This window comes from Ictalurus punctatus, chromosome 26, assembly GCF_001660625.3.
Source record: "Ictalurus punctatus breed USDA103 chromosome 26, Coco_2.0, whole genome shotgun sequence".
NCBI classification, from domain to species: domain Eukaryota; kingdom Metazoa; phylum Chordata; class Actinopteri; order Siluriformes; family Ictaluridae; genus Ictalurus; species Ictalurus punctatus.
The window spans coordinates 15100933-15113701 of NC_030441.2; the positions used below are offsets into that span (position 1 = coordinate 15100933).

Here is a 12769-nt window from a genome sequence, read left to right on the forward strand (position 1 = left end):
GAAACATTATTCCCACATACAGTAAGCTATACAGATTGCTGTCTGCAGTGTATTTCTTTTATGTTTATCTGGATGTATTAGAATGAGTGAATCAATATAAACCTGTGATTTGCCTTGCAACTGGAACAATTGTGAGAACTGCTGTTATAGCAGAAAGAAGCAACACCTTCTGACCAATAAGATTGAACAATTCAATATTGCTGTGGTATAAGAATAAAATTCAGTTACTAAAATTATTGTAGGGAACAATGGAAATATTTTGTATAAATTATTCCATGATATACAGTACATTATGATTATTTGTACAGTACCATGTCTAATCAAGTTGAAGGCATGTCTAATCAGTACATCAAACAAAAACGTATAATTTTTTTTGCAGCATGTTGGCATGAACTCCTGCATGAACTCAGAAGAATGCAAAGTCTTGGCACAAGAACCTCACATTCTCTTTCTCCCTCTGTCTCAATCTTGTGACTTTTTTTTTTTTTTTTTTAAATCGTAGCACTGAAACATAACATGGGTAGGGTTTAATTTATACCCGTATTGTGACTGTTATTCAAACTTGACGAATTAATAGTTACAGCTGTTTCAGTAATTAGTTTGTGGCTGAGCTGACTTAAAAGCAACAGTGGCATTTGGACACAATATGCAACAAACATGTGTTTCTGCTTTAAATATGTTGCTCAGAGAGTTCCTAAAATAAGTTACACTGGCCTTTCACATGAAGGTCACACTTCAAATCCTTTGGGTCATATGACTTTCAGTTAAATGTGTTTAGAATCAGACAGTCTTTGAGAGGAGTTATGACTTTCACACAGGGCGCTATTCATGGTTTCTCTAGCTTCCCCTTATTCCTTGCCAGCTCTACATCACACCAATGTCAGGTGTTCTGTCATTTACTTTAAACCGTTAAAAAAGTTGTTTTTTTATTTATTTATTTGATGTGAGTATATTAACAATGATTGATTTATTTACATACATTAAAGCGAGTCTCAACACTGCCACCTGTCAGTTCCAGGGTCTCTGGTTCTGTCCTGAGTCTCTTCTGTGTCGCATGTTCTCTCAGTGTCCATAAGGGTACTTCTGGGTTCACCTATTTCCCCTACCTCCAAATAAATGCTGGTAGGTGAACTGATCACTCTAAATTGCCTAAATTGCTCTGCGATCAGATTTGAGTTCATTTGCTCTCTCTCTAGTCATTTTATACGATATATTATGATGCCTTTAAGGGAGAAACCATAAATCAGTTTTAATATGACACATGATGCACTGCATTTATTTTGACACTGGCTTGTTTGTGATTCTGTACCTATGTGAATGCACACCTGTAGAACACACACAGAGAGAGAGAGAGAGAGAGAGAGAGAGAGAGAGAGAGAGAGAGAGAGAGAGAGAGAGAGAGAGAGAGAGAGAGAGAGAGAGAGAGAGAGAGAAACCACAAGCAGGGTTAGCTTGAGAGGACCGAGAAATCTCTAGTCATGAAGGATATTTGTACCAAAGACTCTTCACTTGCTGTCTCTTTTTTGTCTCGTTTTTATGCAATATATTGTGATACCTTTAAGAGAGAAGACACATTGGGTTTAAAATGACAGATTATGCATTTATAGAGAATAAAGTTCAGGCAATGTGTCAAACCTTAGTTTTATTATTATTTATTCAATGGTTATAATCAGTACATTGTTCAAATAATTTAATCAGGAAGTAAATAGTTTCCCGATTCGTAATAACAGCAAACACGTTTGGGCAAGAGGTATAATTAGCCAATTCATTTATGTTTTACAATACTGCACATGGATCATGTTTTTAAAAATGAGCAAAGAGTACTCTTTACCTGTGCAATATTGTATTCGCATCAGTATTTAATGTGGAACTGACAACTTCAATAAGAGACTGTGTCAACTACAACCTTGTTCTTGGTGTTAATCAGATTGAAAAAAAATAATCATAGGAAAATGTTAACTAGTGAACACTTGTTTTGTTACAATAGCTAATTACCAGACCTCTATTGCACTGAATTTTTACTTAAAACCTCTGTTATTGGAAAATGGGTTCATCAAGTAAAAAGGATATGTCTTTTGATGGAGTACACAGCTCATCCACTGAAACAGAATACCTACATTTATTTATTTCAATCATGACCTGCTCTAATTTCTGCTTCATCTGTGTCTATATATAGAATAATGCAAATTAACAATATCATTTACTGTATTAAGGTACAATACAACTGCAGTAAAAAATATATTTGCATTCATTTCTATCAATAATAATCAACAAAAATCTCATAAGAATGCATAAGCAAAAAAATGACTGATTAATAAAAAAACAAATCATGTCCACGAACTGCTGAATTCTGAATTCTGATATACTTGAGCAGAATATATAAAACAACAACAATAACAACAACAAAACCATCTTAAATTTTCTGTGCCTTTGGGGAAGATGCAAATCCTCAAATATTGGCAGGAATAGTGACTTTCAGATTAACATCTTTCACCTATTGAAAAAAAAGAAAGCATCTCTTAACATTCCTGTTTGTTATAATGCAAATATACAACATTAAATTTCAATCATATATTTTGTAAATTGTAACTTGCTTGATTTTATAATTGTTGCATCCTACAGCTGGGTTTTCCTAAAATGTACAATTTAAGGGTAAGACGTAGCTGAACATATCGTTCTTTACTATTGAGTCCACACTATTCTGGGCTTGACCCTGTTTGTTTTGTTCGATGTATCGAGGTTTCCTTAAACTCTTTATAGTATATTTATCATAAAGCACTGTTGTAAATCCTTAGCAGTATCATGGTTAAATATTTGAAAACATAATTACCATAAAGTACAACAGTAAAACAATGCTAGTGTCCATGTCACTACCACCGTTTTAATAACGTACTTCATGGTAACCATGATAAAATGGTAAAAGTGACTTACTTCAATAATGCTGACGGTGTTCATAAAGACGTCTCCCCAAACGCCAAGTGTAGTCACTTTGTCCACTGGTATACGGTGGTTGAACGTGCAGTATTCCAGGCCATTCACCATCACCTGAACAAATAAAACACAACCTTATTTAATCAGTTTGCTTAAAGCTTTGACAAACTTATGTAATTGCTCCATAATATCACACCTCATATCCTTCTGGTTTAACAACCATGATGATATCAAAGGCTCCTCCTTTGACAAAAGGGCCTCTTGGTGTCACTTCTTCCCTCTCCCAACTCCCATTCCTGTGGCTGTTACGGACCACAGAGTTAGAGTACAAACGGGGGTTGAAGTGGAGAGCGATGTACTTCTGCTCGGTCTGCAAATTTATTTCAAAGCTGAAAGAAGTTGTTTTAACTTTTAATTGACTTTTAAAGGTAAATTGAATTTAATTTTTACCTAATCTGCTCCATAACTGCTTTTCATAACTGTCATGAAATCATAAAACACATTTCACATACCGTTCACTATCTGAAGTAACAACCCCTTGGAAGAACAAAGCCACACCAGGTCTCAAGCCTCCAGGGATTGATTCCAAATATGGTTTGCTCTGTTGTGGTTAAGCATCATTCATTTTTTAATGATAAATCTCTGATCATGTGATTATTATCATAAACAATGCACTCTTTTGGCTTGTTCAGTCATTCAGTCATGGCATGAAACTGTTACTCACAGGGTTGCAGACTGGATGTGGCACATCAGACTGGATGTCAGAAAGCTTTGTGCGTGAGGTGCCAGAGTTTAGTTCCTTACCAAATGTAGATGTGTTCCAATTCTGAAGAGAGCATTGACATACAGTACATAATGCTTATGAAGCTTATCCACAATGTCTCTGAAATTCTCAACCTGTTTTCCTCTCATTTATGAGAAACCAAAGTGCTGCATAATTGATGCCAGCCACGATAGGGAAAACAAACATATAAGAAGAACTAAAGGTGAACAAGAGATAAGTGGTTTGCATAAACTGCTAGACTAAGCAAGAGGTGAGGGCAACCATTCAGATTCACAAGTAAAATGTGCATTAAATCCTCACTGTTTGCAAGTAACTCAACTCTGAATATGGCCCAAAGTCAGCACAAAGTGAAATTAATTGCTACCAGAAGCATGTGTGCATCTTTCATGTCCTGTGGCCTTTCCCCTTTAGTTAAGTGCCTTTCCTGTGGGGAAAATGTTTATCTGTTTGGTCTGACTGCTGCTTTATCTGAAAAAGCAGAAAAGTTTTATGTGTCTCCCAGACCACCTTAGCAACGGCTCAAAAATATTGAATTTTCCCTGAAGCCGTGTCATATTTCTGTTTCAGATATCTGGTAAGGTAATGGGAATGTGCTCAGTTGGTGTTGTCCAGTTATTAAACAGCATTTCTGTGTACAGTATATACAGTATATTCACTAGGTTTTACATTAATGAGACCAAGATGTAAATCCTTGTGCATTCATTTCTGATATACAAATTTAAGCTCCTTGTCTCAGAAGAATGGCTTCACAATGCATATTAAAAAAAACAACCATAAATGAAGTGCCAGAGTATGTAACTTACTCCAACAATACCAACAATGTTCATCATAACGTCGCCAGCAATGTAAAGTGAAACCACGTTCCCCAAATCCATGCGATGTTTGAACAGGCAATACCTCTGACCATTTACATATACCTGGAAAGAACAGAGATTTCATTCTTATGAATTTATCTATTCTGCTAATGTGTGCCTACTATTTTTATTCTCCATACCTCATAGCCTTCCGATTTGGTCACAATAAAGACATCAAAGGCTGATCCTTTGGGAATGGGGCACCCTGAAGTGCGTTCTTCATTCTGCCAACTGCCATTCCTGCAGCTGTTTCGGACCACCATTTTACTGATGCGAGGGTTGAAGTGAAAAGCGATGTTGTCATCAACCCTCAGCCCGTTTACAATATTAAATGCAAACCTTTGTTTGAAGTAAAAACAGAATACACAAGAAGATTCTAGTTTAAGTCAATGTAGTCCCATACTAGATATATTATATCCCATATTAGATCTTTGTTCCCATTACTGAACAACACATTGCTGGATTATTTTGTGTATCATGTGGTGAAAGATATGAATACAAACGTTTTTCCTATTACAACCCCTTGGAAGTACAAAGCCATTCCTGCTGTCAGCCCTCCAGGAATTTTGTCAATGTGGGGAATGCTCTGTGGTGAGTATAAGCACATAACACATGCAATGGTGATATACTATAATGTTGTTCATAGATACTAAACAACACTGGTTTGGCTGATGCAATATAATTTTTTTATTCTTCTTTCCACATTCCAAGTCAAAAACAGTTTATAAACAAGTTTAGGCCAGAAGGCAGTATTTGTCATTAACCCTTACAATTTTTATAGTAATTTTTTTCAACACACTTGGCTGAACTGGGCCTCTTTGGACTTAATTTTTTTTTTTTTTTGCAAGACAAGTAGCAGTCATATAGCTACTTAATTTGTGTGCATATATATTTACTTAAATCTAAAATTCACCTGTAGATGTCATGGCCCACCTGGTCTGAATTTGTCAACAAAGTGGAAATGAGATTTTCACTAATAAGTAGAGATTTTTGCTTGTTTGTTTGTTTAATTGAAAACTTTTACTGTTATATTGGGATTCATTGTGAGCTCCTACTCACAGGACTGTTGACAACATTTGTAACCTCTGACTTGATAGTAGAGAGAGACCATCGTGACATGCCCATGCTGGTCATTATTTTTTTCCTTAGATCATTAAGGAAGGAAGATGTGAAGAGGTTCTGTGGGAAACAAAATGATATGTTACATAAATAAATTAAAGTCTACATTTACCATTTACTGACATGCAGAAATATTAATTATCAGTCAATGGACTGATTTTTTTTAATACAAGAAATTTAAAGTTGATTTTAATGCACTGTTGATGCATATTTCAAAATATGAAAACATGAGAGAATCTGTTCCTTTTCAATAGGCTACATTTTTTAAAATTAAATTTAATTATTACAAATGAAAAAACACCCATATACATGCATAAACAGAAATGAGTAAGAATCTGATATATCTTTCACTGACCCATGGCTGGCACATTTTAATACTGAGCTTCGGATCAATGGAGAAGGGGACAGAGTCGCTGGCTTCACTCACTCCCACATTACTAACTGCTCTGTATCGGACCATGTATTGGTCTGCTAGCTTTAGTCCAGTCAGTGTGAACTCTGCATCTGAAGTGTCTGTGACTGTCCATTCATCAGTGTCATCTTCTGAATCAGTTGGTAGTGTCCTCCTGTATTCAACTCTGAACTGTACCGTCTCTCCAGTTGGGGATTTTGAAAGCTTTAGGAGGACTTTCTCATCACTGGCCTGCACCACAGGTGGAGGTGGTTTGGATACAGGCCGAAACCTAGGATCTGTCAGAACACCTTTCCGGTAAAGTCGGATGGAGGTTCCTGCATTGGTGGGGTCAGATATGGAGGCAATGATGAACTTGATTTTCTTCTCATTTTTATTGGCCTTTGAAAAACTTGTAAAGAAAGAAATATTCTTCCTCATTCTCGCTGGAATGTCATGAGAAGTGAACCAATGCTGTGTTGCTTGGAGAGAGAAACCACCCTCACTTGTTTGATCCAACGTTGTAAATCTTTCAGAGTTCTCAAAGTCTTCTATAGCCACAAGGTAGGAGTCTTCAAACTTGAGAGATGTAAAAGTCAAACATATGATCACATCAACATCATGATCCAAGAGGATGGATCTGAGTGAGCAAGATGATTTCACAACTGTGAGGTCCTTCAGTCCACTAGTACAGGAACTCAGAATATTTACTTCAGTTGTAACATCATCTAACCATTTGTTCATGTTGCTAGCAGTGAAGGGTGATGTGTAATGGATGTTCAGGATGTCCCCCAATGCCTTGTCCTCTTGTGTCCCATCTCGAATAGCTGGCAAAAGTCTGGAGAGTGCTTTCTGGAATGATCTTGTATATTTCTTTTGTAATGTCTGAAACCTTAACAATCTGTCTTTTAGATCAGGGAAATCATTTGCCATTTGGTTTTTCATCAAATCATTGCATCTCCTCTCCTCTTCACCGAGCTCTTCCAGCAAATGTTCTATTTTATCCACCAGCCTCATGTTGATTTCTCTCACCAACTTTGCAGCCTTATCATCCAAAAGTGTGAGAGGATACAGCCACACATTCAGTGGCACACCTTCATTTTGTCGCTTCTTTAACAGAGTGGGCAACTTCTTGTACACTTCCAGGGATTCCTTGTATGTGATGGGGTTTTCTTCAAGCTCAAAGTCACCATAAAATGTGACCCTGATATTCTCAGACAGTTGTTTTTCCTCTTCATTCATATATAGGGATCCGTCCCCCTCAATGGAAATGGTAGGAATCTTCTTGACCACTGCATGAAGGCTTCCTTCAATGTCCTGTTTGTTCTCATTTTCACCAGTTACATGATCAAACACCATGAAAGCCTGAGCTCCATACAGTACAGCTGTAACTACATGGGTGGCTGTTTTCTGGTCAAATACTTGTGGATAGGTGATATTGCCAAGCTCGTTCATAGTGAGTTGTTCAAATTTTGTGGTCTGCCTGTAGTGCATAGTAACTCTGCACTGACGTGCTGAGGATTTGTTATCACTCAGGTAATTGGCCGATCCTCCAACTTCCACCAAACCACCGAGGAAACTGGCTTTAAGGGAACCACTTATACTTAGAAGATTGGACTTATCACTGAGGGTGTCTGAGGCAGCAAATTTCAGTTGTGTTTGAGGCTGCTGACGTACATCAAGGTCATCACGCAATGCTTTCTTATCCCATAAAGTAACACCTGAAACAAGAAAGTGATAAGGAATGATAGCTGCATCACAAATATTTTTGATTCATCAACTTTTTCTGATGATATATGATTTACTTTTAACACCACAGTGCAGATGAATGCTCAATTCTGATTGGTTAGAATGTCTTGATTAATTTTCCAATAACAAAAGCTCTAACAGTAGTATAGCTGCAAATCACACCTTTACATTAACATGCTTGTTTTAGTACAGTATATTTCTATAGAAACAACTAACACAGATTTGTATGGCAAATGCTCCACATAAACAAAATACAAAAATTGTTTATATGGTGAAGTTTTCTGTGAGATGTTTTATTTTTATGGATGGTCTACTGTCAGAGCTTTGTAACAGTCAGAGACAATGGGAAAGTCTTCAGGATGGAGTGCTTTTTATCTTTTGGTAATATGACAAGCTGCATTTTTCATTTTTAATAACTTCACGAAACAGAGAACAAAAGAAGGCTAAATAAAAATACATTTAAATATGTGTGATGGCCTGCAAATACTCTTCAAATTTTTATATACTGTTCTACTTTATAGTTCTAAAAATATTGTAGCATTTTACATGTCCCCAAAATGAAAAAGGAGAAAATAATACTAAAGATTTCTTTCTAGGTCCATTCAAAGACACACCTACTTCTACACGTATAACACTATTTACTTATGGAAAAACATTTACTGCCAAATCGTAAACAGTTAAAAGGTTACAATAAGACATGCGTATTATCACTTTGATTATCAGCATCACTCACATCATTCTTCATCTTGTCATCTGTGGTAAAAGCAGAGGTGTATCTAAAGGGAATACAATTGCCTGGGGCCCCACGTATAGAGAGGGTCCCTGAATGCTGCTCATTTAAATAATCAGAAATTTTCAGCTTAAAATAATTTGCAGCAACATCGCAGCAACCCCCTTAAAGGAGCCCTTTTGCAGGTCGCTATCTCATTGTTTTAAATTAAACTGAAAAATGAACCTATCTGGCAACCAGAAGTGCAAGAGAAATCAAGAGGAGGAGAAAAAGCAAAAAGAGGACTATTTTAAAAGTCACCCATGGTCATTTCTTCACACAGCTGATTTCTGTCCGTGCTAACAATTGTGAAAATATAATTCACACAGTTCTGTTGGCTATATATTTTTTCTTAATGGATTTTTATTAGCCCATTTAAACATTTAAAAACTTTATCTGTTGTCTTTAACGTTTTAAATTCAGCACTCTCAATACTGTCAATGATATATTACCACTAACTTGTCCAGTATAAATACTTTGTAAAAAGTGGGTGCTTTGATTTGTTTAGTTATACGTTGGTCATATTTGACCTTTGTTTACTGGTTTAATTTTTAAACATAGGAGGGAGAGCAGGTACAATCATATGGGCTTTTGATAAAATCTAGCTAGTTCTCATAATGTCAGACAACAGAAAATATGATAGTAGAGCACAAAAACAGAGTTGGATTTTAAATGACTGTGCTGCAAATATATCCTGATGACCTAGCTTGTACAAGGTAAAGACATTCCTAAGAAGGCCTATTTTATTTTAGAGATTTAGTTTGGAGTAGCTTTAGCATGGCTTGACACATTGCTGTTTACAGTCCATAGCAGTGTTGTACGAGCTGTGTAGAGGTTTGATTTGGATACGCTGTTTGCATTGTGTCTCTTGTATTGTGGTAAAATTAGTTTAATATTCAGATAATTGGGTCAATAGCACATGAACTGCATGCCAGCTGGACTATTGTAAGACAACATATGAACTTGATCTCTAAAGGAACAATCTACACCTGTTTATATCAGCACACTCTTGATTCTATGGAAGTCCAGAAAGGCCCTGATTTTTTCCTCAAAATTATTTAAGCAAAATTTGCTTCCTCAATCACAAATTATTTTTCTCATATGTCGAAATGCATTATTGGCCATACATATTATACATCAGGGAGCAGCTTAACAGAAAGTAGCTGGTGCAATGTTAGATAGGGCATTCAACAACACCTATTATTGGTCATATTTAAATTAATATTTGTAATGAATTGTGATGATTTAAGCATAATTAGTAGTAACTGATACTGATAGACACACACACACACACACACACACACACACACACACACACACACACACACACACACTTATTCTGATAAAAAAAATTATGCACTTTTATAAGCTTTTCCATTGCACATCTCCCTCTGTTTTTGTCTTGTCATGTTTTTGTCTTGTCATTCAGTGTCTGTGCTTATATTTATATTTACATTTATTCATTTAGCAGACGCCAAAGCGACTTACAAATAAGGAAATACAAGCAAAGCGATATATCAAGCAAAGAACAATACAAGTAGTGCTACCATATAAGATCTTTAATTGAGTTATAGAAGAATTAAGGGACTGTCCACAATAGTTAACTTTGCCACTGCCTGTGTCACATTGCTCAGACCTATAGTTATAGTAGTTATAATAGTTATAGTAGTTAAGTGTTTTGTTATATCAGCCTTGACTTTTGCTTGTTGGAGCAGTTGTAGATTCATGTCATGGTGTATAGATCCCCAACATTGGTTCAAGCCCAAGGACTCCCATCATCGCAAGTCCATTCCTGGTTTTTAGTTTTGACATTGACTCAGCCTCACTTTCAGTCTAACTTTATCCTTTATCTTGACTCACTCTCAATCCCCTTAAATCTCACTCTTTACTCAGTCTTGGCTAGTCCTGGTCTTGGAATTTGTCTTGAACTTGACTACAGTCTTGACTACAGATTAATGACTGATATGGTGATGTTTTCTGTTAGGAGACATTTACTTAAAATTCATGGAAGGAGTCTCCAATGTCAGTACTTTGCAGTGTTCAGTACATACAGGACATAGGACTTTGCACTTTTTGGAATCATGAAGTATATTTGTCTGTGTATACTTTTTCCAAATTATATATTTGTAACCTCTTTTTCCTTAATTACTGCAATATTTTTTCCTCAATTACTGCAATAATTCATCAAATAATCAATGATGTCTGTTTCAGCCCTCACATAGCAATGACTATGAGCTTATAAAATTCATCATTTATTATTATTCTTTTTTCCCCCCAACACTTCAGAGGTAGGTCGAACAACTTCTAGTATTTCATTATTGCATACAGTATGGACATTAATATTATTAATGACAACAATTTTTAGACTGCAAATAGCGAACTAAATGGCATGTAAATTGTACCTGGAATAAAGGTGTCCCTGCGGCAATCGTACAGCATTCCGGGATACAGAGGTCTTCCCAGGGCAGCTATTTCCATGCATTTGGGATACATGACTGTTGCAAGAGAAAATAAAAAAGGACAAAAGATTATTGGAAAATCCATACAAATGTGCAGTTGTAAATGTGACAATGTGGTATCTCAGGGATGAAGTCGTAAGTTAATATAATGTGGAGAACATTCTTTTATTTTCAAAAATTTGAGGGGAAAATTATCAAAATGTCTATAGCTTTGGAGTGTAGTTTGTGTCTTTTGTAGGACAATTTGTGAAGAGTTTCCTTATGTAATATGCTGTATTGGTGCATTTTTAAATAAAGATAAATCAAATATAATCACAAGATGTTATTAAAGTGTGATCTCAAATAAATCTTTCAAATTTTTTAATAAATTGTTAATGGTTTAAAAATGAAATTAAACTAGAAATCATTTTAAGACACTATAGAACTCAGAATCAGTCAATCAAAAGATTAGTCAATCAAATTGAGGTCAAATTTAAGGTACAATAAAACAGACATTTCAAACTGGTAGACCATGAAAACCAGCATATACTGTATCAGTTCAGACACTTTATGGTCTCATTATTAATTTTTTATTAATTGATTTTACAGGTAATGTTTTACATCATTTTAGCAAAGACATAGTCTCAATTGTATCTTATGTTTTGTCAGGAGTGGTGTAATTTCCATGACAACCGACTCCCAGTTAATGAACCACCACTACTAGCCAGCACCCTTGATTGTATGTCTTGTGTGTGAATGTGTGTGGATGGTGCCCTGCAGTGGACTCACATCCCATCCTGGGTGAATTTATGGGTGTATCTTCTAACATTTCAGCAGTGCTTGTTGCTACCCAGTCCACTGCAAAAGCTATTTATATAGGCTTAGACTACAGGAACTTTAATAATAATAAAATAATAATAAACTTTATTTTATAAAGCAGCTTTAAAGGTAGCTTCTCAAAGCGCATTAGCGGTGGCAAAGAAATTTCAATCTTATGTCAATCAAAAAATACTGTACTAAAGTTACTTCATCAAATTTGCAGACTTTGGCTTTGGCTAGCCTTAAAATCACAAATAAAAATATTTAAAAGCATTGCAATTATTTGCATGTGTGATTTAATGTTTATATTAGTCATGATATTAAGTTAAAAAAAAAGTATTGAAAAAAGTATACACACTGAACAAATATTATCTACAGTCAACCTTACCTGAAATGCTTTCTCAAGCTTCTGATCAGACCTGACTCAATGGAACCAGTAGAGATGTAGCAGGAAGGAGACCAGATTTAAGTACAGATGTTGAGATGGGTGGAGAAATATGCTGACAAACACTCCCCAACACCAATAAAGTTCATAAGTGACACATAAGTGACGTAGAAACAAACCGTGCTTGCACATTATAGGCGTACCTTAGTGTGTATATTACAAAAAGTACACAATTTGAGAAATTTTGGTCCATTCTTCTTTACAGCATTGCTTCAGATCATAGATGTTTGAGGTCTGAACTTTGCCTTGGTCATCCCAACACCAATATGATTTTTTCTTCTTTAGCCATTCAGATGTGTATTTACTGTTGTGCTTGGGATCATCAAGCTGTTGCATGACCCAAATTTTTGCAGTCCTGTGGCTGCAAAACAAACCCGAATCAGCACCCCTCCACCACCATGCTTTTTTTACTTGTTTTGGAATTGTCTGCCTGGCTCTCTCTAAATAAATTCTTATCTGCACTTGCATCC

General features: G+C 35.8%; 1 protein-coding gene across 2 annotated transcripts in view; it reads right to left on the reverse strand.

The window, feature by feature from the left end:
- Nucleotides 1-1629: 1629 nt before the first annotated feature.
- The window catches only part of LOC108258987 (cytolytic toxin-alpha), a 36842-nt gene continuing 25702 nt past the window's right edge, over nt 1630-12769 (reverse strand). The window contains exons 1-12 of one of the 2 annotated variants that reach the window (XM_017458068.3): nt 12243-12299; nt 11000-11092; nt 6044-7800; nt 5629-5748; nt 5073-5155; nt 4710-4908; nt 4519-4632; nt 3656-3757; nt 3444-3532; nt 3128-3320; nt 2932-3045; nt 1630-2494 (exon numbers count right to left, since the gene is read on the reverse strand). In XM_017458068.3, coding sequence (XP_017313557.1) covers nt 2450-2494; nt 2932-3045; nt 3128-3320; nt 3444-3532; nt 3656-3757; nt 4519-4632; nt 4710-4908; nt 5073-5155; nt 5629-5748; nt 6044-7800; nt 11000-11090 — 2907 coding nt within the window. In that variant the 5' untranslated portion in view covers nt 11091-11092; nt 12243-12299 and the 3' untranslated portion in view covers nt 1630-2449. Of the gene's footprint in view, nt 2495-2931; nt 3046-3127; nt 3321-3443; nt 3533-3655; nt 3758-4518; nt 4633-4709; nt 4909-5072; nt 5156-5628; nt 5749-6043; nt 7801-10999; nt 11093-12242; nt 12300-12769 lie in introns of those variants that run through there. The other variant, XM_053676146.1, reaches the window with a different exon arrangement.